This window comes from Solanum verrucosum, unplaced genomic scaffold (genome assembly GCF_900185275.1).
Source record: "Solanum verrucosum unplaced genomic scaffold, falcon-dt-bn FXZP01000060.1, whole genome shotgun sequence".
Lineage (NCBI taxonomy): Eukaryota > Viridiplantae > Streptophyta > Magnoliopsida > Solanales > Solanaceae > Solanum > Solanum verrucosum.
In genome coordinates, this window is record NW_026020129.1 from 11,368,340 (window position 1) to 11,395,785 (window position 27,446).

Consider the following 27,446-nt stretch of genomic DNA (forward strand, 5'->3'; position numbering starts at 1 on the left):
TATTGTTACATAGGATATACACTTATGAATCATATGATTTTTAGTATTTCTTTAATGTGTTGATGTCTAACAATTCTAAAGTATTTTAAGTTTTGATTGTTATTATTGAACTATTTTACATTATATATATAAAATTATTTAAAATGTAATTTAAATAGGTAATTTAAATTTATTTATATAATAAATGCAATAAAATTACTTAATTTTAAAAATTCTTAATCAGTTTGAAACAAATATTAATTTGAGAGCAAAAAAAAAAAATGTGACTACAACTATGTATACTTAATATTTTAGCATATCATTTAATAACAATTTTTTTTTTTATAAAACAACAAATAATACTAATAAAGAAAAATATATATGTGATGAAACTTTAATCTAGTTCATGCTTAACAAATTTGTGTTGTCATTATCATCGGAGAACTATGAAGATGTTTTTCTTTCAATTTTTTTTAATAAAAGTTTATTTTGAAATCATAAAGAACTTTCTATATCCTTTCCGTGTTATTATAATTTTTCAATGAAGCATCATCAACATTTTTATCCAAAAAAAAATTGTATACGTCTCTAGTACTAAAATAATAAATAAAAATTAATTCTAATGAGTCTTTGTTTGTGTATGATGTGATTCATATGCAATCGAAGATATGAAGACAATCACATAAGAGGAAACATGATGGTAATTTGAGTTTTCTTCATATTTTGTTCACATATATTCTGAGTATAATTAGATAAAATATATTTTATCATTAATTTTTTTTAGAAAATCAATGCGTAACAACAACTCCTTTAAATAAATAAGAGTAATTGTTTAGCCAACTCAGTCAATTTCAGATTTTATTTTTGAGTGTTGTTGATATAAATTTTTAATATTTAAATTTAGATATAAATTATCTTTTCACGATTAGAAATTAGAAATTCAAATAGATAATCTACACTTTACTCTCTTTTATACTTTTCAAAAAAATCCTTATCATTAAGAAATAAGAAATGGAAAATAAATAAACAAAAAAAAAAGTAAAACGGGGAAAATTTTGAAATTGATAAAGAGATATATTTTTTTATTTTTTTACTACTACTGTAATATATATATATATATATATATATATATATATATATACACTAGACATCGGAGCCCGTGCTAGCACGGCCCCAATATGTATCATTTTTTGTTTTAATTTATGTGACAAAGACAAAATTAAAGAGTTAATCAAACTTTAATATTAATTTAAAATAGTTTAAATTTTTAATTATTGTTAACTATGGTAAAAAAAATTTTATGTCTTTTAACATTCTAAATTGCTAATTATTGTTGTATGATTTGTAATATCTTTTACGCAATTTTGAAATAATAAAGGTTATTTCTTCTTTCTCAATTTATGTGGTACTAATAAAATTTCGAGATTCAATCAATTTTTTTTGTCTTTAAAATATTCTATTGTTAATTACTGTAAATTATTGTACTTTCTAAGTAATTTTCAAATAATATATATTATTTTATTTGTCACCGATAAAATTTGAAGAGTTAATCAGATCTTTTACATATTTTTATATCTTTTGAATATTTAAGTAAATAATTATTGTGATTTATAATATTTTATACAATTATTTTTTAAAAAAAAATAACAAACAAAACGAATTCATCATAGGAAAATTACCAAAGCATCCTTGAATACATCAATAATGGGTCCCACTTTTTGTTTAAAAGAATATGCATATTGGGAGGATATTTTTGTCCAAAGTGGAAATAGAATAAGTATAAAGCATTAAAGTCTTTTAAAATTTTAAATTGTTAATTTTTATTGTATGATTTGTAATACTTTTACGCCATTTTCAAATAATAGAGGTCATTTCTTCTTTTTCAATTTATGTAGTACTAAAAAAAATTTGAGATTCAATTAATTTTTTTTGTCTTTGAAATATTTCTAGTTGTTAATTACTGTAATTTATAGTACTTTCTAAGAAATTTTCAAATAATATATATTATTTCATTTGTCCCAATTTATATGTCACCGGTAAAATTTGAAGAGTCAATTAGATCTTTTATATATTTTTATATCATTTAAATATTTAAGTAATTAATTATCATGATTCATAATATTTTATACAATTACTTAGTATAGTAAAATAATTTTAAAAGAAACAAACAAAACGAATTCATCATAGGAAATTACCAAAGCATCCTTCAATACATCAATAATGGGTCCGACTTTTTGTTTTTAAGAAATTGCACATTCGAAGGATATTTTTGTCCAAAGTGGAAATATTGTGTAAAAAATGTGTATTTATTGTGATTTTGAATGTTTTGTGGGGTAATAGGACGCACACAAAGTTAATGTGTCTTTTTGAAAATTTGGGACAACTTTAAGTATCACTTAATGTTTTTTCTCAAAATCTAATTTACTTTCATAAACTATGTGTCAGATCAAAATCAGATTAACAAATTCAAAAGGAATGGGTAATAAATAGCTCATACAATGACATTAAATAATAAATATGTAACTAAAAATCTTGTTAGCTTTTGGTTGAAAGCTAACAAGATAGTTACAATGATAGTTGCATTGTGACTTATTATATCTATCTTTTAAATATTTAAATAATTAATTATCATGATTCATAATATTTTATACAATTATTTAGTATAGTAAAATAAATTTAAAAGAAACAAACAAAACGAATTCATCATAGGAAATTACCAAAGCATTCTTCAATACATTAATAATGGGTCCGACTTTTTGTTTTTAAGAAATTGCACATTCGAAGGATATTTTTGTCCAAAGTGGAAATATTGTGTAAAAAATGTGTATTTATTGTGATTTTGAATGTTTTGTGGGGTAATAGGACGCACACAAAGTTAAGGTGTCTTTTTGAAAATTTGGGACAACTTCAAGTATCACTTAATGCTTTTTCTCAAAATCTAATTTACTTTCGTAAACTATGTGTCAGATCAAAATCAGATTAACAAATTCAAAAGGAATGAGTAATAAATAGCTCATACAATGACATATTTATTATTTAACTAAATAATAAATATGTAACTAAAAATCTTGTTAGGTTTTGGTTGAAACCTAACAAGATAATTATAATGATAATTGCATTGTGACTTATTATATATATATATATTATTTTTTATTTTTTTAGATCTTGAAAATTTCAAGTGAGAAGAGTGGGTGAGAATTATGTTTTCTTTCGTCAATTTTTTGGTTTCTTTCCCATGTTTAACTATGAAATCATCAATAATTAATCTCATTAATCATTTTCAATGTATTGGAAACATAATTGAAGAATATATTTAATATTTAAGTTAAAGGGTAAAAATATCAAAAAACAAACTAGTTTATAATGTGAACATGTCTTTTTTCTCATTCTGGCCAAATTATGGCCAAAAGGATTTTTCCAAAAATAAATACTTAATTGAGATATTTGTGTAATTTTTCCTTTGCCCTGCTTTGAGGTTTCGCTAGGATTCTCAATTTCTCACAGAGCCGCCTCACACTGTATCCGCAACCCGTTCCACAACCCATTTTCCCTTTCATTCCGGTTCACCTTCTCCATCACCGGCAGACGGCGGTAAGTGGAGAACGAAGATGACGGAAGTCGCGAGCAACGTTGTACACGAAATCCTAGGCAGACGAGCTCAAGATGTAGATCAGCCTATTATCGACTATATTATCAATGTCGTCGCCGATGAAGATTTCGATTTTGGGCACGACGGTGAAGGTGCTTTTGAAGCCCTTGGAGAGCTACTCGTCGATTCCGGTTGTGTTACTGACTTCTCCGAATGTCGTGCGGTATTCTTACTTCCATTCCATGCTCAATTTCGTTGTTGCTTTGGCTAATTTTGATATTTTTCTGCTCAAAATTTGTTCTATTGAATTGATTTTGAAAGATGTGCTTATTATACTGTTAAGATATTTTTCTTCTTATATTGAATTGATTCTGAATGATGTGCTTATTATACTGTTAATAGTTTGGATTATTGACTAGGGACAGAATTTACGAACTAAATAAGATTTTTGAAACTTGTGGTCTAAATAAGCCATAGACATTTGTGTGGCTACTAATTATCTCGCATTTAAGAGTGGAAATGAGAACTTAAAAGTTAAATCCTCTTTGGATATAGGGAAACTGCCATTCTTTTTAGTAGTTTAAGAGTGAAAAGTGAGAAGTTTAAAGTTAAACCTTCAGGCATGACCCAAGCTAGTCTAAACAAGGAGAAGAGCATATTCCAAAAGTCTTTTCAAGCTAGTCTAAACAAGGAGAAGACCATATTCCAAAGTCTCTTGCTACTGTAAACAAGGACAGGTTTTGATGAATAAAATTTGGACTTAAAAGTTAACTGATTATTAGCTTCGGTTTATCATTTATAAGCAACGATTGTGTGATTTAGTTAGAGAGCTTATGATAGCCTCAAAAGAAAAATCATTTATAAGCGAAGTAGAATCTGATGATTTGGTCTGAAATAGAGAGTGACCAACATTGTTTTGGACTTAGGCGTTGTCAGTTGAATTGATTTGGTATTAGCTCATTTATGATTAGAGGACTTCTTAAACCAGAGAAATAAACAGCCATTTAAGGGGACATAGGAATTCAAATGGGTGAATAACTCTCATTATAGAGCAATGTGTGAACTAAAAAGTTTAAGTATAATACGGTGAACAAAATTACAAGTAATTTATTAGTACCAAAATTTATGGTTATACCAGCATTATTATTGTGGTTGTTACTCCTCTATGTAGATCTTTGTTGCATCCCGTTGTATTTATAGATTGAATGTCTGCAATCTATTTTCAGTAGCATTTTCCAACCATGACAGGTTTGTAGCAAGTTGTCTGAGAAGTTAGAGAAGCAAGAATTGGCTAAACCCCAACCGACGGTGAGAAGCTTAAAAATGCCACTGAGAATGTTTGATGGAATGGATGAAGAGGAAGCTCCAAAGAATAAAAAGCCAGAACCAGTTGATGGTCCTTTGCTCACAGAACGTGACAAGATTAAGATTGAAAGAAGGAAGAGGAAAGAGGAACGCCTGAGAGAGGTGAGTGAGAAAACGATAATCTTGACAGTAGTCAGAATGAACCTGTTTGACACAAATATTGGTTGTTAAATAAATATGTTGGGGAAGCCAGCTCTTATTGTCTATGAACTACACTGATTTGACTTAACACTTCACTGAGTTTCCATTTATCATTCTAATGGGGGGTGTTTGTGTGTGACATTTTACAATACTCCTTTTGTTGGATAATGGTTGTCTTCATGAAGTTATGAGACAGAATAAATGTAATCCCTCTCCTATTACTGCTTTACAAATTGTAACCCTCTCCTTTCTGCCATGTGGATGAAAAGAAGAGGGAAAAAAAGAAGAAGCCCCCAAGGCCTAGCTCAAGTGGCAAAAGGTGGAGGATTTGTGGCTTAGGTCGCAGGTTCAAGCCCCACACCATGCAAAGCGAAGCCCGGTATTTAAGTGGAGAAGGTTAGAAGGGCGGGACCATTATCCACCAAGTTTAGAAGGCTGTGATTGGTCCAAAGGGCGGGTCACAAGCAAATTTCTCGGTTAACCAAAAAAAAAAAGAAGGAAGATGAAAGTGGCTGGTTTACTCCTTCATTCTTTTAATCTGTATGGCTTGATTCTGCAGGCAGAATACCAAGAACACTTGAAAGAAGTGGAGGAAGTGAAAGCTGGTATGCCTTTAGTGTGTGTGAGTCATGATGGTCAAGGTGATGGACCAACTGTTAAGGATATCCGTATGGAAAACTTCAATATATCTGTCGGTGGTCGTGAACTTATTGTCGATGGTTCTGTCACACTTTCTTTTGGAAGACACTACGGTATGCTTGATTATCTAATTGAAAAAATAGATAAAAACTCATTCCCATGTAGTTTGATTTTACATTTTCTTAGACCTTTTAGTATCAAGTAGTTTGTATCTCATCTATATGGTATTACTCCCTCCTTGCCGATAAGAACGGCCCACTTTTGCAGAGTCAAATCATGAGTTCATGACATCTTTGAACATGTTATTTAGAAATAGTTTGATTTCTATTTAAATTGATAGCACTTATCTAAAACAATGTTAAAAATGATAGTTTGGAATTTGAGAAGTTGGGAAGTTTTTCGAAAATTCACATCAGATTGGATATAATACAAGATTGACCTAGTTTATACTCATTCATTTAGAAGTGTTGGAGGGAGAATTTTTTTTCATCAAGGCGAGAAGTCAAGAATATTGGATTGGGCTAAAAGGAAAATATGCCATTTTTCAGAGGGTGCGAGTATCTATCTATCTTGATAAACATTTAGGGGTCGTTTGGTAGGATGTATTACATCTTTAATACATGTATTAGTCATGGTATTTTTTAATCCTTTATTTGGTAGGATTTTCTGCCTATGTATAACTAATGTATTAGTTATACACCCTATTCAGTATTATAAGTTGTATAACTAAGACATAGTAAATTATGGTATTAGCAATACAAGGGCTATTAATACATGGATAAGCATGCTTAAAGACATAATTGCCCTTAATAACCAAACCAAACAGTGGATAAGAAATATCCTCCGGATAACAAATCTCTGCATTATTAATCCTAGTATTACTAATACATTCCATTGATCTATTCAGTACTATTCTTATACACCCTACCAAATGACCCCTTAGTGTCTTAAGCAAGTAAGTCATCATGCACACATCCATTATTTTGTCACTGGGAAGAAGACTGGAATACATGAATTGGCATAAATGCCAAGGGGGTGAAACTTAGGGGAATATATTTCGTCAAACAACAACATAGCCTATAGCCAGTGTATATTGGCATTTTTTGCTGTTTATTTATTAATGAAATTTATTACTTTCTCAATAAAAAACCTAGCCTATAGCCAGCGGCGTAGTTCACTTCCTCTTTTTGTTTGTGATTGGCAGTTATGTTTTATGCATCCACTGCCTTACCTGACTCTGTAATTTGGATGCAGGTCTTATTGGAAGAAACGGTACAGGGAAAACAACTCTCCTAAGGCATATGGCTATGCACGCTATCGATGGTATTCCCAGGAACTGCCAGATATTGCATGTTGAGCAAGAAGTGGTTGGTGATAATACCTCAGTTTTGCAATGTATTCTTAACACTGATATGGAGAGAACCCAACTTCTGGAAGAAGAGGCTCATCTGCTTGAATTACAGGTTAGAAACAGTTCAATGGCTAAGCTTTTTTGTCATATTATACTGTTTATTTTTTAATATTCCTTTGTATTTTGTTCTCATTGGATCAAGTATATTCCCATTCCTTAGCATTTTCATGATTTTCTAGAGAGTGACTGACTTAGAAGGTGAAGCTGCAAAGAGTGATAAGTTGAATGGGGGGATCGACAAAAATTCCCAAGCAAAAAGGCTTGAAGAGATATACAAAAGACTTGATTTCATTGATGCTTACTCGGCTGAGTCACGTGCAGCAACTATACTATCGGTTAGTTTGACTTTGACTTGTAATTCGATTTGCAAGCTTTTGATCACATCAGTCTCTTAATAACTGTTGAGAAAGTTTGTTCACTTTATGTATCTTCTTGATGCTCTTTTTACTGAAACCACTTGCTTCATAAAAATAAAGTTTATTCACTTTATGCACTATGTTTAATTAAAACAGAGTTTGCATTTGATGTATAATATCGCACACAAATGCTGTATATTAGAAACAAACTGCAGATGCTAATTTATAATGTATGAGCAAGATTCAGTCTACTAATTCATGTACCTGATATACCTGTTCCTTTCCTTTCGTTGCTACTATGATTATGCTTCCGCTTACTTTGTCTAAGGAATATGTTTTGGATATGGCTTGAAAGTATTGAAGCTAGTCTCAAGCTAATCTTGCTGTTTTTGCCTCTCCTTAGAATTTAAGTTGTTTTAGCTTCTGTCGTAACTTCACGTTAGCCGTACTATCTTGCTGTTTTGGCCTCTCCTTAGAGTTTAAGTTGTCTGTTGAGATTATTTTTTCTCTTATAATTTAATGTTGTCTTGTCGTTTTATGCTTCTATTTCTAGAATAGATGTATGGTCTTCTTATATTTGTATAGATTCAGGCTTCCATAACTTCGGCATTATACTCTTTATACGTTTAAGCTGTGGATCTGTGTACTAACATCTTAAACAGAAAGTTGTGAATGGGGGAAGATGCTAGAAGTTAATCTATCTTTGGAAATCGAAAGTTAGAACTCATTTATTTAAGAGGCTGGGTTTGATTCTGCTGTAGTTTTGGCGTTCTTCAAGTTGGATGCTTCTCCACCTCAATTTTTCTTATGATGTTTTGCCTATTGATTGTTTGTGTTCACACCAGTTGTAATGAATGGTCTAGTTCTCAATTGGTGGCTATTACTTCCAGGGTTTGAGTTTCTCTCCAGAAATGCAAAAGAGAGCGACTAAAACATTTTCTGGAGGATGGAGAATGAGAATAGCTCTTGCTCGGGCATTATTCATTGAACCTGATCTATTGTTGCTTGATGAACCCACGGTGTGTTATTTCTTCTTGAGGATGTAGATGTACATCTATTCAAATAATGAACTTATGTTTTCTTTTGCATGCAGAATATCATAGAACTTATGTTTTCCTTCCCTTGCAGAATCATCTTGATCTGCATGCTGTCTTATGGCTGGAAACTTACCTGGTGAAGTGGCCGAAGACATTTATAGTTGTCTCTCATGCTAGAGAGTTCTTGAATTCTGTACGTGCTTTCTTCTCTTTGACCTAAAACACTAGTTGGGTTCAGTATGTATAGATGTTGATGTTTGTTCTGACATCTCATAAACCTATCTTTGCTTCTTTCTTCAGGTAGTCACAGATATCATCCATCTACAAAATCAGAAATTGAGCACCTTTAAAGGAGACTATGATACATTTGAAAGAACACGAGAAGAACAAGTTAAGAATCAACAGAAGGCATTCGAGGCAAATGAACGCACAAGGGCGCACATGCAGGTCTTTCCCAATTACATTTGCTTTTATTGGTAGACTATTGCAAGCAGATTATTTGCGACCTTATTTGCAGATTTCTTGTCTCGCTGTTTAATACTTTGATACATTTTTTGGTTATAATGTTGTGCAGGTCTTTATTGATAAGTTCAGGTACAATGCAAAGCGTGCATCTCTTGTTCAATCTAGAATTAAGGTATGCATTCATTGCTGCTCCTATATATGTTGTCAGTTTCCAGTTGTTATGGTTGTTTGGTCAAGTGATATAATCAGTTGCTCGATCCGATTGTTTAATAATTTAATTAGGTCCACTTTTGATGCCTTAGCATGCCATGATCAGTACCTGAATCGTTTTCCTTGAATTTGACAGGCACTGGAACGTATTGGTCGCGTGGATGAAGTCATCAATGATCCTGAGTACACATTCATTCCTTTAACACATTGCTCCTATATGTTTCTGTTATTTTAACTCTCCGATGGTGTTTAACATGCTATAACCTGAATCTATAAAATTCCGATCGCTGTCATGTTGCATTTTTTTAATTATATGAACTCATGGTTATTTTGCATATGCTGTATGCAGCTACAAGTTTGAGTTCCCTTCTCCTGATGATAGACCTGGCGCTCCTATTATAAGCTTCAGGTTAAGCATCTCTTAGTCTGTGGCTAAGACATTCTTGTGATCTCTTGTCAGACAGCAAATCTCAGCTAATTAACTTCTTACCTTATTGTAACTAATGCAGTGACGCATCCTTTGGATATCCTGGGGGACCAATATTGTTCAAAAATTTGAATTTTGGAATAGATTTGGATAGCAGAGTAGCAAGTAAGACTTTATTGCCTAACAATCAAGTATTTTCAAGTTCTCTCAACTGTTGCAAACCTTTGTAAACTATACGTATTGGTCAGTAATATGTCTCTCTGCACTTGACGTTGAGTTTTTCTGTTGGGAAGTAAAATTAGATCTCTCTATTTGTGAGTTAGGTAGCATGTGGCTTTGGCATGTGTATCTTTATAATTGTTTTTTAATCATTTTTACTGTTCTACATATCATGGACCTTGTCTCACCTTATGTATTTTCCAGTGGTTGGTCCTAATGGTATTGGAAAGTCAACAATACTTAAGCTTATTTCTGGGGATCTTCAACCAACCTCAGGGACTGTTTTCCGCTCTGCTAAGGTAAGCTTTATTTGCCAAAGACTTAGGAGATTTTGTGAGTTTTTTTTAAAAATCACTTTTAACTTCTACTAGTTCTGTCCTTAACATCATATATTCACCAACTTTTGTCAGTGTACCATATTGTCTGATCAATATGTGTTTCAGCCGTATTCTAGCATTCTCTCATTACAATTCCTGTCGCCTTTTCGTTAGAGAAGTCTATAGACTAATAATTTTGTATGAGCAAATGCTAGTGGGTGTTCTTTTGACCTTGTAATCATTCGTGCAGGCAAATGTCTCATTTTGCTCTATTCAGTTACTTGGTCTTAATGCATTCTAAATGTACTTCACTTTTTGTTTAGGTCCGCATTGCTGTATTTAGTCAGCATCATGTTGATGGGCTGGATCTGTCCTCAAATCCCCTCTTATACATGATGCGTTGCTTTCCAGTAAGTTCTCCTAATCAATGATGTATTTTCTGGTAAATTCTAAAATATATGTGTGTAATAAGTTCTCTCAAAAGAAGGTGGGTATAGCAGTTGATTTTTCTGAATTTATTTGTCTGAACTCCTGAATAAGATATTTTTAAAGGTTTAATTGCTCTCTTACATCTGATATTGTCAAAGTGAATCTGCAAGTTCTCTCTTTTAATGTATTGACCTTGCTCTGGCTTCCTGCAGGGAGTGCCTGAACAAAAATTACGTGGTCATCTAGGTTCATTTGGTATCACTGGAAATCTTGCTCTTCAGCCCATGTACACTTTGTCTGGTATGTTAGCATTCTACTTGTTTTTTTCTGGTTTAGATCTCAATGATTCTACTTGTTTTTTTCTGGTTTATGGATTGATCTATGGGATCTCAGGTGGCCAAAAAAGCAGAGTTGCATTTGCAAAGATAACTTTCAAGAAACCTCACATATTGCTTCTTGATGAGCCATCAAATCACTTGGTAAGTTCTATTCTACTTGTTTTAGTTTCTTATTCACCATCTTTTCTTCATACATCCGTGATTTCAATGTCTTCTTGTTGCTGAATAACATACTTGGTGGGAGTAAAAAGTGGAAGCTTGCAGCCTTGCCTCGGGAACATAGAAAGCCCAAATTTTTAACTAACGCGTTTGTGGGTTTTAGGAAGGGCCTAGTGTGGTTTCATTATTTTTTCTTGATGGCATTTAACCTCAACAGCTAAAGCAAAGGATGTACTTAGTATTTCATTTATCCAAAGATTCTTGCATAAGCAATTGCATTATCTAATCGAGCTCTATGCAGGATCTTGACGCTGTGGAGGCCTTGATACAAGGTCTTGTCTTGTTCCAAGGAGGCGTCCTGATGGTACTATGAAACTTCTGTCAATTAATTTTTTGGCTAAATGGTAACATATTTTTGGTTTTGCTGGTGTTTAATGGTGGTGCTACATGATGTTATTTACAGGTCAGTCACGATGAGCATTTAACATCTGGTAGTGTTGATCAACTCTGGGCTGTCTCTGAGGGCAGGGTGATGCCTTTCGACGGGACATTCCAAGATTACAAGAAAATACTGCAATCATAAACGGTTCTAACAAAGGCTGCTGCTTTCTGAAGTGAACGAAGTATTATTAGTTTACCTATGGCCTAAACCCCTACTTTATATGCAGAGACCACATTTAAAATTTCGAACGACCAATGTCCTAAAAAAAATAGTGTTTTTATGCTACTACTTATTTCTATTTACACTGTCCAAATTAGTCAAACATTTTCTCGATTTGATCAACTTTGGGCTTCAATTTTATATTAGACAAATAGATGAAACGAAAAAGTGTTATTATTACGACAATTTAGTGCAAACAGGAGTTCAATCCAACTTGCGAGTCAATAGTGAAAGAGCAAAATATCCACCAACAATCAACACATATTTCCAACTCCATTGCTAAGGGCCGCTATGGTGGCAAATGGACAGATTAAGTTGCAAACACGTGGACTATCAAAACAATGACAACTATCCATTCAAATCAATTAAGTTAAAGACCGATTATATGAATTTTTACTAATATACGAATCGAGGAAATCAATAAAGCGGAGAAAAAAGAAAAATAAATTGCGCATCCGGGGAATCGAACCCCGGTCAGTACCGTGGGAGGGTACTATGATACCACTACACCAGATGCGCTTTCTTGTTTCTTAATGTAGCAAATATTAAATTATTTTATATCATATATTCATATTGTATTTTTTTGCCGAAGAAGGATGACTATGTTTAATAACTTGAATAACTAATATGGGATGGAGGGAGAAGTAAAGCCTATTTTTTGCAGGGAGGATTTCCTACAATTGGTCTTTCATGGTTGCCAATGCTCTCGAAAAACAGTTTCTGCTACTCTCCGAAACACTTATTTTCTCCCAGAAACTTGATAAAACAAGTTATATATTAATCGCCTTTTCAACTCAGGACTTCATAGGATTTTGATGTGAAAATAAGCTGCAAAACACTACACATGACTAGGAAATGATGTAAAAAAAAATTCCTAATCTAAAATACACAGTTCACACTTGATGAAGTTATAGTACTTGGATTAAGCAGTACTCTCCCTATTTCCTACATTACAAAATTCAGCCTAATTAGAAAAATGGTAAATACAGGACTGTTAAAATGCATCCACTTTCTTCAATCTGACTTGAATCTTTGGGTAGACTCTGCACGGAGTATGGTACAATCATTCTAATCAACACGTTCCTTCCAGCATAGTAACATGTATAGACATCGACGAATAATATACAACTTAGCTCTTTTATCTTTCAAAGTCTTTTTTCTTGTTAGACAAACTCTGACTCTGGCTTTGGCTTTCGCATTGTTGGATGAAGTTGAAGTTTCTTCCATTATTGTAAATTGCTTTCAGTTTTGAGAATTACTAGTAGTCCATGAGAGTTTATTTTTATTTATACTATAATTAAATAAATAAAAAGGCATGCCTCAGTTTCATCAGTTTATTATATTTTGTTCAAGTCTTTATAGACCTTTTTTTGGCAGTAAACCAGGGGCCTTGTTTCCTGCTTTTCAGTGACTGTTATCTTTTACTGCTGGCATTGCCAGTAAGCCTGCTTTTATGGTTAACTGTTACCTATAATTAAATGGATGGATTGAGCTGAATTTGGATTGATTAAACCGTTCATTTGAGTTAACAAGAGTTGCTTGGACGATAAACACTCTCAATTCCAATCTGAAGGTTGTGAGTTTGAGTCACCAAGAGAGCAAAAAGGTGGAAGCTCTTAAGAGAGGTAAAATAATGAACATGCTATTAATCTGTTCAAAGTCATTTGAGTTGTGCTAAGCAATCTTTATTATGATTAGATATTACATATCAAATAAAAAACTATTTTGACAGGGTTCTTTATAGAGCTACATATCAATCCAACTTTTGGAACAACGGAATTGAACAGCAGATTTGGTCGGAATATATTTTTGTGACTAATTTTACAATCATTAGGCACGACCAATAAACTTGATTTTGCCGTTGCAATAATGACCCGTTTAAATTTAAAAGGATTGAATGAGTCATATTTTCGTGGACTAATTTAATTTAACATGATCAATAAACCTGGTTTTCTGGTCTACTGTTGCTGCATGTAACTGTTGCTCCATTCTCGAGGACACAAAGGGGAAATTTTGCATAACCTTTCTTGTTTTTTTACTATATTTTTCAATCTATAGAGTTCACACTTATCCTAAAATGACACAAATCCATTCATCTACAGTCAAAAGTTTCAGTGAGGAATAGCAAAAGCGGAATCTTGAAATAACGGTAAAACTATTTTTATGTGATTATAGTTTTATCCACGAGTTCAAGCTATGAATTCAATTAATGATGTTTATATCAATCGTCAAGTAAATGGTCTTCCCTGCATAAACTGGAATTGTACACGGTCTTTACTCAGATCTTGTATGAACATGGAAAGATTCATGCATCGAGCTGTTATTTTTTGTCAATAGGCGTTGTTTATAAGCACATTTATGATATACCATCCAATATATTTGCTAGCATTGAACTAGTTCTTGGAAGTTTATATAAAGCTTCAATGGTTTCTGAAAAATTCTTAATATTAATGCTATACTAAGATACATTATAAAACAATACGTAAGAATTAATCCACTTAACAGGTGGAGAAAGATGATTAGAAGGTAGAATTTTAACTTTAGCACTAACTTTGTTGAAAACTTAAAGACTCTTTACATAATGCTTTCTTTTGTCATCATCCCACTATGAATCGACAATCATTATAAAAAGCAAAAAATCCTTTTTAAGTATTTAATATTTTAGTATAGGTTAATGAGTAACCGTTCGTTACATTATTCTTTAGGCTAAAAAGTTTATATTAGTGCATTAAAGTTAAATCATGATCCTATTTGGAATAAGAATACTAATACTGATTTAAAACAAACGCTACGCTATAGATCAAACAACACAAAATCAAAGAATCTTTTCTGTGTAATGTTTTTTCAATTAATAAGTTAAAGGCAACCCATTTTATTGAGATTCCCATTGCCGGCCTGTTCTTACAAAAAAACAACAACATTTTTTTCTTCACATAAATTTAGTTATGGCATCAGTATTGAACCCTTTAACTTGTTATACAACATGGGTAAAGCTATAATTTTTATGATTTTCACTATGTCTATGAATATGATTAAAGCTGAAACTTGCAAATCCATTGATAAGGGTCCTGTAATCCCAACAACCCCTTTAGTGATTTTTCTTGAAAAAGTTCAAGAAGCTGCTCTTCAAACTTATGGCCATAAAGGGTTTGATGCTAAACTGTTTGTTGATATGTCACTGAGAGAGAATCTTTCAGAAACAGTTGAAGCTTTTAATAAGCTTCCAAGAATCGTGAATGGTTCAATATCAAAAAGTGATTTGGATGGTTTTATAGGTAGTTATTTGAGTAGTCCTGATAAGGATTTGGTTTATGTTGAGCCTATGGATTTTGTGGCTGAGCCTGAAGGCTTTTTGCCAAAGGTGAAGAATTCTGAGGTGAGGGCATGGGCATTGGAGGTGCATTCACTTTGGAAGAATTTAAGTAGGAAAGTGGCTGATCATGTATTGGAAAAACCAGAGTTGTATACTTTGCTTCCATTGAAAAATCCAGTTATTATACCGGGATCGCGTTTTAAGGAGGTTTATTATTGGGATTCTTATTGGGTAATAAGGTTAGTGTATTTCCTTGCTTTTTTGTTTTAAATATAGTTAATGGTCAAAAACACATATGAAGTTGCGAGTTTCCTACTTGAATTATCAGGTATACACTTTGTGTTTTGATAATAGTAGGTGATAATTATGGTAGGAAAAGTGAACACCTAATGATTCAGGTAGGGAACTTGCAAAAACGTTATACTTTAGGTGTTTTTTGATTGTTATCTTTTTTAAATACTGTTATTAACTTTGGTATGTTCTGTTTGATCATTGTTATTTCTGCTTGGTTTTCATGAAATAAATTGGTAAATTTGAAGTGAAAAGGTAAAAAAGGGAAACTGATAGAAGTTCAGCTCATACTTTTCACAAGATTCAATTGTGTTGCTTCCTAGAGAGGTCATATTGCTAAAATCTGAACTTTGATAAAGCTGACACAAAGAATTAGTGTGAACATTATGTACAGCTTTGTCCTCCTCAAAGTTCCAATCTTTTGTTAGATCTTTAAGTATTGAGGTTTCTAAACACAACTTTACATTCAGTTAATATAAGTATATACTTGAGACATTCCTTTTTGACTTGTAAGTAATCTTTTCTTTGTTCTATACTTAAATTAACTAGTTGAACAACATCAGTCTCATCCTTAAGTGTTTTGTATGAAGTGATGATGCTTGCAACGTCGCATACTGCGATACTTCCTGGAGTTTGTGTCATAATAGTTCTCTTTTTCTATGAGAAAATCTTATGCATTAAACATATTTGTTGTAATGCAGGGGTTTGTTAGCAGGCAAAATGTATGAAACTGCAAAAGGGATTGTGAATAACCTGGTTTCTCTGATAGATCAATTTGGTTATGTTCTTAACGGTGCAAGAGCATACTACAGTAACAGAAGGCAAGCATTCTTACATATTGATTCATAAAACTTACAGCTTTTAAGATGCTTGTGTATGTATTGCCTTTATGCAAAAGTTTCGGATTTTGGGGTATTTCAAACCAACTTTGAATGGTGAATTTTCTCTGTCAATAGAACCAACAGAACGTGCAAGCCAGTTTAACTTCTGAATTTGACCCTAATTGAATCACACATAAAATATTGCAGAAGGTGGTAATAACTAATAACACACCTAAGGGTGTAGCCTAGTGGTCAATAAAATGTGTTGAAAACCCTGAGGTCTTTGGTATAAATCTCAAGAGGCAAAAACGCTAGATGATTTTTTCCATCTGTCCTAGCCTTGGTGGATAGAGTTACTGGTATCTATGCTGGTGGGATGTAGCAAGTACTTGGTGGAATTAGTCGATGTGTACGCAAGCTAGGCTGGACACCATTATTATTTAAAAAAGAAGAATTTGCAGAGGGAGTAATTGTATCTCTTTCATATCTTAACTATTTTTCTGGAAAATCAGGATGTCCTCTTGTATTTCGGTCTTTTTTTTTTTACTGCAAGTTGTCCTCTCCCTAGTATTTCTGTTGTTTTTTTAAGGGGTGAGGGTGGGGTGTTAGTTAGTAGCTAGAAAAACCTTACTAGGACTGACTGTATGTAAGTTACCGTTATATGAGAAATTCAGTGTCATCTATTTTCTCTTTTCATGCTATGCAAATTCTTATTGTATCTTATGTTTCACGTGTTCAGTCAGCCTCCTGTCCTGGCCGCGATGATTGTTGACATATTCAATCAGACAGGTGATTTAGATTTGGTTAGAAGATCCCTTCCTGCTTTGCTCAAGGAGAATCATTTTTGGAATTCAGGTACTATCTTGTTTTTTATCGGTTCCTATTAAATAGTCCGATGCCTTTACTTGTGAATTTACTATAGTTTTTAGGCTTTGTTATGGTTCTTCTGGCTGAATTGCTTTTTGTTGGAAGCCTACGGGGAAGAATTTACTCATTTGTCAATGTCCACTTATTTGTTTGTTTAAGGAATACATAAGGTGACTATTCAAGATGCTCAGGGATCAAACCACAGCTTGAGCCGGTACTATGCTATGTGGAATAAGCCCCGTCCAGAATCGTCAACTATTGTAAGGCTCCACAACTCATATTCCTGACTTGGTTTTATCATGACCTTTGTATAAGTGTAAATTACAGGTTCTTTTTTTACTTTTTAATTGATATAGGACAGTGAAACAGCTTCCGTACTCCCAAATATATGTGAAAAAAGAGAATTATACCGCGAACTGGCATCAGCTGCTGAAAGTGGATGGGATTTCAGTTCAAGATGGATGAGGTATCACATTTCAGAAATTACAAAGCAGTGTTATTGTTCATTTATTCTCATTATAGTTTGATAATACAAAGAATGACTGGTTTTAACTTCTATTGCAGCAACGGATCTGATCTGACAACAACTAGTACAACATCAATTCTACCAGTTGATTTGAATGCATTCCTTCTGAAGGTAATTTGTGGAATCTCTGAAAATTATGCCTTAGAAATGGGAACTTGCATATAACCTGGCTTTTAAATTTGTCTAATAGATGGAACTTAACATAGCCTTTCTAGCAAATCTTGTTGGAGAAAGTAGCACGGCTTCACATTTTACAGAAGCTGCTCAAAATAGACAGAAGGCTATAAACTGTATCTTTTGGAACGCAGAGATGGGGCAATGGCTTGATTACTGGCTTATCAACAGCGACACATCTGAGGTGGTATATCTTGCATCAAGTCTTGCGCATGTCTTCTCACTTTGAAAAACTAAAGCATTCTAAGTTTTGTTTCGTTTATTTGTGATTTAAGGATATTTATAAATGGGAAGATTTGCACCAGAACAAGAAGTCATTTGCCTCTAATTTTGTTCCGCTGTGGACTGAAAATTCTTGTTCAGGTTTGCATCTATTTGTAATACTGTTTCCTCTGTACTCTCCCATTCTCGGAGACTTAAACTGTGGAATTGTAGGACTTTGTATGTCAAACCGAGCTCCAACCATCTGAACGATACATTTACAAAGCTAATACCTATAACATTCAGAAAGAAAGGAAGAAACTGAACTTAAAACACATGCAAAGCTTATCACCGCTCATCGGGTAATTCTAATAGAGTTAGTTGCCCTCGTAAAACTGCTAAAATTTTGACCCTGGACTTGTTTGGACTGTCCATGATGTTCTTACTAGTTTTTTCAAGAAATAAGTCAATGTCTTGTTTTGTTTTGGTCCCAAAATCAGTAGACTTTCTAAGTGATATTTATCGATATAGACATCGCTACTTGAGCATATAATGATGTTTTTGCTTTGTTATGATTGAAGATAATAATATCACAACTCAGAAAGTAGTTCAAAGTCTCATGAGCTCGGGCTTGCTTCAGCCTGCAGGGATTGCAATGACCTTGTCTAATACTGGACAGCAATGGTACATTGCTCATCTTAACTCACTGAGATAAAGGAAAGAATTCATGATACTACAGTGCCTTTCAATCTTTGATCTCTCATATTTGTCTACAACAGGGATTTTCCAAATGGTTGGCCCCCCCTTCAACACATAATCATTGAAGGTCTCTTAAGGTCTGGACTAGAAGAGGCAAGAACCTTAGCAAAAGACATTGCTATTCGCTGGTTAAGAACTAACTATGTGACTTACAAGAAAACCGGTGCTATGTATGAAAAATATGATGTCACAAAATGTGGAGCATATGGAGGTGGTGGTGAATATATGGCCCAAGTAAGTGCATGACGCAATTTTGGCACCTGAAATATATTAGTTAATAAATATTTTGATTAATCTCCTTGGAAAAGCAAATAGCTTGTTTCATTAACAAATTATTTTTCATTTACATTTATACACAGTTCTAGCCTCTTGCAGAAATGCAGGGTAAGGCTGCCTACAATAGACCATAGTGATCCAGCCCTTCCTCGGACCCCGCGCATAGCGTAAGCTTAGTGCACCGGACTGTCCTTTTTTACATTTACACACAGTTCTAACAGTTTGTTGTACTAGAGCTCTCCCTGTTCAAGGAGAAATATTAGTTGTCAAAGTGACTTATTGCCAAGTGAAATAGATAACATTTGCATACTCAAAAGTTTTGGTTTCGCTAATATGTTATGTTAAAGCTATGTTACAAGGTTTTAGGTGTACTTTGAATCATACAATAACAACATTCTACTCTCGAAAATCCAGAAAGTTTTGAGATGTAATCCTAGTTGGACATGTGTACTGAACTCGGGAACAGAGCTATAGTTCTACTCGCAGGTTTGGCAAAACCCAATAGCTTTGGTTCAGACCCTATATTATCCAGAACTCATTAAGTTGTCTTTTAATGAATCCAGGACCTATAAACTCAAAATTCTGCCTTCGGCTTTGACTGTACTAGACATCATATTGAGCACACTAAATCCATTTTTCTTTTAAAATGACTAATACTTGTGTCTGAATGCAGACGGGTTTCGGGTGGTCAAATGGCGTCGTACTGGCACTGCTAGAGGAATTTGGCTGGCCTGAAGATTTGAAGATTGACTGCTAATGAGCAAGTAGAAAAGCCAAATGAAACATCATTGAGTTTTATTTTCTTCTTTTGTTAAAATAAGCTGCAGTGGTTTGCTGATAGTTTATGTTTTGTATTACTATTTCATAAGGTTTTTGTACCATGGTCTATGTTATCGGATATTACCATCAACTATGTCGTTCGGACTCTTCAAATCGGATTTTGCAAAAATAATGCAGTTTTGGAGAATCCGATAACATAGACCATGCATGGATCTAAATTGTAAACAGCTTACTATATTAAGTAAAAGTAAGATGATTCCTCTGCTTTAATAAATGAACATAAGTTATTCTTATGATCCTTTTGTCTTTTAAACTTCCACATGCAGTATGTTTCTCTCTACGTGCACAAGGTAAGGATGCATATACATTACTGGAGACTAAATTACTAAATATGAAAATCTTTAGAATTCAGATATATCCGGCATAATTTGGAATATACAGACTCAAAAATTTTTTATAAGAGTTTCAATTTTATCAGTTCGAACCAAATTTTTACATAGTTTGAATTCACTAAGTTCAAATCCCACTATTTACCCTTTTTATCTAAATTGAAATGGTTTAAATAATTTCTTGAAATGACCCATGTGTTTCCTCATTAACCAAATTTCATGTGGTTTTTCTTTACCAGAAAATTTTCCAAATTAGTTCATTTGTCATATCTCCAACTAACTAAAGTTAAAAAAAAATTAGTTAAAAAAGAAAAATACAAAATCAAGGAGTTTGATGATTAAATTGCTTTTTACCCAAAGCATAGTAATAAAATCATGAAAACTTCCCCACTACTTAATTTACAGGTGAAATAATTAAAAAAAAAGTAAAAACAGATTAGACAATTCAGCAAAGGAGTCATCATATAACTTTCTGGTAGTCAATTTAAACAATAATGTGACAAAATAAAGGAAATATTATTAAATGAATTTCAAAATTTATAGCTTCAAATTCTTCAAAAGAAGAAAAAAAGGAAATTTGCTTTAAAACTTGGCCCTCATATTGAAATTAAGATAAAGTGAGTAACTTAGCTTTTTTTTATATATATTCTTTATCTACTTCCTCCGTTTCACATTAGTTGTCGTTATTTGTCGACATCACTAAAATATTCATCCCAACATAATTGTCAATTTACAAAATCAATATAAAAATAATTTTGAAAAATTATATTTTGCCTTTAAAATTACATTGAAAGAGTTGAGGAAATTTTGTAAAAAGTATTTTTTATTTATAATTTCTTAAAGAATGAGTGAAAGAAAAATACAACTAACATGAAAGGAGTATTAATTTGGTTTTTCTCCTTTTTTTTGGTTGACTTGCTTAAAAGAAAAAGGGAAATGTTAATCCTCCTTTTACATTGGAAATTGGCCATGGCACTATATTGATGCCAACCTAACACTAAAGTCTTGTCATAGAGAAAATAATTTAATGACAGCTCAATCCACTAAACCAATAAAATTTTCTTATAAATCAAACAGCTATATACATGATATATCCCCACGAGCATAGTGTAAAAAAAATAATCATGGTTTGGTTAAATCAAATCAATGTTTTTTTAACTGTTGATTTCATTGATCCCTTGATTGGGTACAAAGAACTAGTCATTAATAGTGATGTTAATGTAGTGGCAAGGTTCAATCATAAGTTCTAGAATCGAATAAAATTAAAACTACCTAACAAATTTCTTTTTCGCGATTATTTTAATGTCTTATAGAAAATTATTTTATTTGAGAATCTTTGAATCTATACTTATTTTCAATTATCCGAAGTATTTCGTTGATTACTATGCCCTTTTTAGTTTTTGAATGCTTATGTATCTAGCTATTATAATTCGCTCCTCCTTCACTTTTAAAGTTACGTCATTATAAGGTTATGTTAAATCATAAATGAATGATCTTATCAACGTTAGAATAATAAAGTAAAAATAAAGTTAAATACAAAGCAAACTCTTTTTCACCTTTTCTAATGTCCTAGGTGAAGACATCTTAGAAGGTTGTTTTATTCGAAAATCTTTGAATCAAAACTTATTTTCAATTCTACGAAGTATTTATTGATTACTATACGCTTTTTAATCTTTGAATACCTAAGTATCTTCACACGACTTTATCTCTTTGAAGAAGGACAAACTCTTCTTTATGTACACAAGTTTATGTATGAAACAAAATGACTTTTTCTCTTTTCCTTTCTTATCATAAGATACTAGCTATAGTCGATTGAATGACAAATGTTTACTTTCAAAGCGAAGATGATTATAATTTGTATGTCCTTCACCCTTCACTTTTAAAAAAGGTGATCGTAAATGGATCTCATCAATGTTCATAAAAAATTAAATTATACATCAATCATTGATCTTTTAACTTAAAACGCACGATATTTAAAATTTTGAATCTATCATTGTCCCAATACTAACATTTCTTTAAAGAATAAGCACTAATTAAAGGCATTTTAGTTAAGGATTAGGGAACTGTTCCAAAGACAATGGAGCTAGTTGCCTCCTTTATTTTGTCCAACAATAGTAGAATGAATTGAAAAAAGGTTAATAATTAAATTAAGTTAATTAATCTTTATGCTAAAATTAATTGTGGATTGCAATACGTAAGAGATGATCTCAGCAGATACATGCATAATTTTATGTTAGTGGTAGGGCAATTGATTATATAAATAATGATTATTCACTTTAACCAACACTTAAAAAGCCTAATTTTTTGGAGATTAGCATTAAAAGATACTGAACATGTTTGTTTAGGTACTAAATGATATGAACTTAATATTATAAATATTATTTTAATTTTTACCCAATCAGCAGTTAGCACCCACAGAATTGGAGGGTTGGGTTTGGTAATCTCTGAGCATTATGTTGATTTTTTGAGATTAAGCTATTTAATTAGTGACTTTATGACTAGATAAACCAAATTGCTTTTTTTTTCTTCTTTTTTTTACATTTTCATTTCTTTAATTAACTCTTCCTTCTTTTTGTTTTGTTTTGTGTGCTTGCTTGATTTACTTAATTGTTGATTTATATTGCCTTTCAAATTAGATTTAAGGGATAAATAACACTTAGTAATTGGTATATTTTGTTTTCAATCCTTGTGATTGTTTATTCGACAATATATTTAACGTTTAATTAATTAAAATATGTGTTTTGGTCTTTTTGAGTAAAAAAAAAGTTATATTTGACTTTATAGAATGATAGTATTAACAAATATGAAGTAAAATTTAAAGTTTAACATAACACATGAGAATGGAACGATTAATATTTCAGATAAAGTTGTGAATATTCACAAGCAAATGGGCTAAAAGTGCATACTTCATAAAATTGAAGGTTTAATATGCTTAGTCCGATATTATAATGATTATAATAAGAATTTATCAATAATAGAGGGCCAACAAATAATATATCAATCTTAGATTTAATTAAAAGGCATTATTGTCATAGGAAATATATAGTTGGTTTAGTAATTTTGGCATCTTGTTCCTTTTGTTTTTATCTTAATGAAGTAAGATTACAAGAAATAGTAGTTTAATTATTATAATTAATTAAAACTAGCATTTCCTAGAAAGTAGACAAATGATATAAGTATAATAGAGGCTTAATTCATAAGAAAATCAAAGGATGATTAATTTATATATCCTTCAATAATTTGCATAACTAAAAGGGCATAATTTATCATCATGGAAAGGTGGTTGTGGATGCAATATAGTAGTTTAGTCAAATCAAAGGATGATTAATATAATTGAAAAAAAAGATAGAAAGATTCCAAAAATTAAAACCTTAGTTTAATTTTTTATTTTAAAAAAAAAACTAATTAATTTCAAAGAAGGGTACAATGCAAGATCTGGGGTTCCCACATAAAAATAGTGGCAATGATTGAAGTATGGTAGTATTGACTGGCTCCATTTTGTGTTGCTTTCATTTTAAAATACAACTTTTTAATTTGAAATTTCAGATTTTGTGGATTTATATATAAAAAGTTAGTGGAAAAACTATGAAAATTGTCCATTAGCATATGGAGTGGAGTCCTATATATTTATTTATTTTATTAATCCGAAGTTTATTTCCTCAATATGCATGCAGTCAACTATTTGAGGCTCTTTGCATATTTAAGTTGAGCTAGGTTGAAGCATGTTCTCTTTAAATGGAGACTCAACTTTCGTTTGGACATGCGATTTGGATCATAATTTTCAAATTCTCTCCAAAGATATGATTCGGGATCCCAAACGTGCATTCAATATTTTTTTAATCTAAAACTTGATCTATAAGTTTATCTTTTATTAAAAAAAAAAAGATCCATTATTTTAATTTTGAAGAAAAAAAAAACTGATGCTTAGTGTAAAAAGATTGTTTGTACCATGTGAAAGAATTATAGTAAAAAATAACTAGTTACTATTGTTATTGAATAGTGAATCTTTACAAAATTATATGAATTTGAAAACCTGTAATCACAAATATTTATTTAGAAAAGAAATATAGATATATATATATATACACATATTATAAATGAACTATGTTGTTCAGAATATCCTGAAACTTTTTTTCTTGATCAAATTGATACTATAAATGATACATCGCTACTTATTTTATTGAATATACATTAAACATATCAGTATTAATTGTTTAGAATTGATATTTGGGTTAACTTGTACATATCTTGATTAATTTAATTACAATGTGTTTGCTATTTCATATTACACAATACTTGAATAAACTCTACTCATTAAAACTTTAAAATATATGAAAACAAATCAACTAGGGGTGGAGTATTTGTTATTGTGGGAACATTCTAAAAGAAAGCATGCATAATTACTCAACCCATTGGATTCCCCAATATTTTCTTTCTTCCTGTCCCAATTAAGCAGTACATTGCATGGCTTTCAATGCAAGTCAAAGGGGGGAATGAGGCATTAAAATAGATTCATCAAACCCAATGTTCAATTTCAAACACAATTAATGTAGAAATAATAAAATGTATATACTATATAGTAGCTCCTTAGGCGTTAAACTTTTAAATAAGTGAGGTGACGATTCAAAAGAGCATCTGACTAATTTGAATTTGTATTATAAAGATCCTATTAAAAAATAAATGTTGTCTATTCAGAATTTTTTTTTTAAAAAAATTAACTGAATCAAATTCTTTAGTGGTAAAAAATGGCATTTATGTTTACACTAAAGAAGAAGCAACATCTTCAAAGCTAGGAATTGCACCTCAATTACTTAATCTTTAAAAATAAACATATTTTTATGCATCCACATACATATGAATTGGTCCACCTTTGAGAGTTGAACAAATACTGGTCTATGAATGGGAAAAATTTCAAGAACTACATTATAGGGCATTTCCCTATGTGGGAATCTAAGTTGTTAGTCAAAACTTTTCCCATGTGCTCTTATTAGAAAATTCATAATACGATTTCTTTGTATCCATGACTTGCTTCTTCAAAAGCATACAAATCTCCCTTTTGAAAATGAATCACTCTTTTCATGTTTAATGTTTTTTTTTCCTTTAGAGGAGGGTGGGTGGGGGTTAACTCAGTTTGAAGTGTGTGTTGTACTCTTTCTAGAAGGCAATAAGCTTCATTTAGTGAATGAGTAAGTAGTTCTCGTTTAATTTTACTTCTGATTTGTTGCAATTATCTTGATCACTTTTTAATAGTCGATATTTAACTTAAATATCTTTTTTTTTCCTTCGGAAACTAAAAGAGTACACAAACTTGAAATAAGTATATATAAAAATGAACTTTGGGCCAAATTCAAGACTATGCAAGTATGCATAGCTAGGCCATATAAGTAGAGTGTGAACAATATCATACGAGGGCCAAACATTGAGTAAACAAGGAATTGAAATGAGTTTAGATACCATGATATATACTATTTAATAAATTAAAATTTGGTCTAACTCAAACCAAAAATTATCTCATGAAATAATGATAGTATAATGTCATATAAAAAGACTAATTACACCATCCAACACCGATGGGACTTCCAACATAAGCATCACCTCATTTATAATATAACCATTCGATATCTAAAATTTGCATCATAGATAATTAATAAAAGAGAAAATCACGTTTCATATTAAGAATTTCTCTATTTCAAGGTTCAAATTTAATTTTTAAAAATTAATTAATACGAAAGAATTTCATCCACCCTATCTTCTTATTTTTTAAACTAAAAGAAAGTTAACAAGACGTGTTGTATACTATGACATGAACAATCAAACAAAATTGTGGTCATACAAATTAAAATAGCAGTAGCAAAGATCCTTACGGAATAAAAAAAAACCTGGATATATATTTATATGTAAACAACAAAAAGGGCATAGTATTCAATTGCTGAATAAACAAATTGCTTTTCTAAGCTATAAAAATAAAGTACACTCCCCCACCAACTAAAAATCTAATTGTATGATAAGTATTATGTTATCTTTAATTAGAGATTTTAAAATTAAAATTTAAATATAAAATTACTTATAATAAGAAATACTTTACTTTAAATATGAAATTGTATCACGTAAACTTAATTTTAATCGATAATTCAATATAGATATCGAACATTGAACGAGAATATCGAAGGAAAAAGGAGAAGGTCCCCCCGCAGCAAGGCACGGGGATTGAAGAAGTGCTACAAAAAGCTGCATTTTCGTGGCTTCTTTTCCTTTTAATAAGTAATACTCTATTTTTATTTAAAAAAAGGTCCTACCAATCTTTTTATTATCTCAACTAAGTTGCAAACTCACAAAGGACAATGCCAAACGTGAAGTTAAATAATCATTTAATTCTCTTTCTCCCACCTTAATCATCTTTTTAGTTAAGTATTACTACTACTTAATAAATAAATAAATAAAAGGTTGATTTATCATACCTAAAAGCTCATTATACATTTGGATCGTAGCGTTTTCTTGCTAGATTACAACCATTATGTATTCATCATATTGGGATCTCATTATATTCATGATTGGAATGTGATTACTCTATATATATATTCTTCTAGTTAACATAAAGTAGTAAGTACTTTACCTCATTAATTTATAACAATAATCAAGTTGCTAATTAGAATTAAACTATTTTCCCAAATAATTATTGTTGTTATTTGTAATACGTATTACCTTCAAAGGAAAGAGAAGAGATTAGAATTGTCAATTACTCCTTCAATCTCTTATACACGAAATTATTACTATTTGAAAATTTGAACGATGATTTGTTGAGAATATAATTAAATAATAAAAGTGTGCTCTCTTTAACAGCTTAAGCTTTTAGATGAGATAGTCACACACTTCAACATGGTATCAGAGTAGGCAGAGGTCCTAAGATCGAATCTCACCGCCACCCAAATCAAAAAGAATTTCCACGTGCTTGACCATGAAAAAAAAATCAGGCCTACACGTGAGGGGGCGTGTTGAGAATATAATTAAATAATAAAAGTATGTTCTCTCTAACAACTTTAAGCTCTTAGATGAGATGGTCACACACTTCAACATGATTATAATTTTTTAAGGAAAATTAATTACACAATTATTCCTATAGTATACTAATTTTTCCTATAATTTGAAATAATTACATACTATCTTGCTAATTAATAATTTTGTACCAGATTTCAAGTTAGATACACTTAAACACATGTTTTTTTGCTATCAGATACACTGAAATAGGGATAGAGGTGATCGAGATTTGTCTACGTATCCCAAGTACATGCGAATCACACTAGATACGT

The 27,446-nt window shown here is 31.6% G+C and overlaps 2 protein-coding genes and 1 non-coding gene across 3 annotated transcripts; 2 read left to right on the plus strand and 1 right to left on the minus strand.

The window, feature by feature from the left end:
* The first annotated feature begins 3,481 nt into the window (after nt 1-3,481).
* On the plus strand, nt 3,482-11,838 carry LOC125826844 (ABC transporter F family member 3). Its single transcript, XM_049506187.1, has 18 exons — nt 3,482-3,791; nt 4,817-5,035; nt 5,634-5,826; nt 6,968-7,176; nt 7,304-7,459; nt 8,371-8,499; nt 8,609-8,710; nt 8,818-8,964; nt 9,092-9,154; nt 9,329-9,375; nt 9,542-9,601; nt 9,702-9,784; nt 10,043-10,137; nt 10,479-10,565; nt 10,797-10,884; nt 10,978-11,063; nt 11,383-11,445; nt 11,545-11,838. Exons 1-18 carry the CDS (start codon nt 3,588-3,590, stop codon nt 11,662-11,664), a joined length of 2,151 nt encoding a protein of 716 aa, XP_049362144.1. The 5' UTR covers nt 3,482-3,587; the 3' UTR covers nt 11,665-11,838.
* Nucleotides 11,839-12,190: 352 nt separating this feature from the next.
* TRNAG-CCC (transfer RNA glycine (anticodon CCC)) lies at nt 12,191-12,261 on the minus strand. Its single transcript has one exon. It is a non-coding gene; the product is annotated as a tRNA-Gly (tRNA).
* A 2,415-nt stretch (nt 12,262-14,676) lies between these two features.
* LOC125826972 (probable trehalase) lies at nt 14,677-20,043 on the plus strand. The gene is made up of 11 exons (XM_049506325.1): nt 14,677-15,294; nt 16,048-16,167; nt 16,907-17,022; nt 17,194-17,294; nt 17,391-17,500; nt 17,599-17,671; nt 17,751-17,918; nt 18,010-18,097; nt 18,517-18,619; nt 18,715-18,928; nt 19,644-20,043. The coding sequence occupies exons 1-11, from the start codon at nt 14,726-14,728 to the stop codon at nt 19,725-19,727; spliced, it is 1,746 nt and encodes a 581-aa protein (XP_049362282.1). The 5' UTR covers nt 14,677-14,725; the 3' UTR covers nt 19,728-20,043.
* Nucleotides 20,044-27,446: the final 7,403 nt, after the last annotated feature.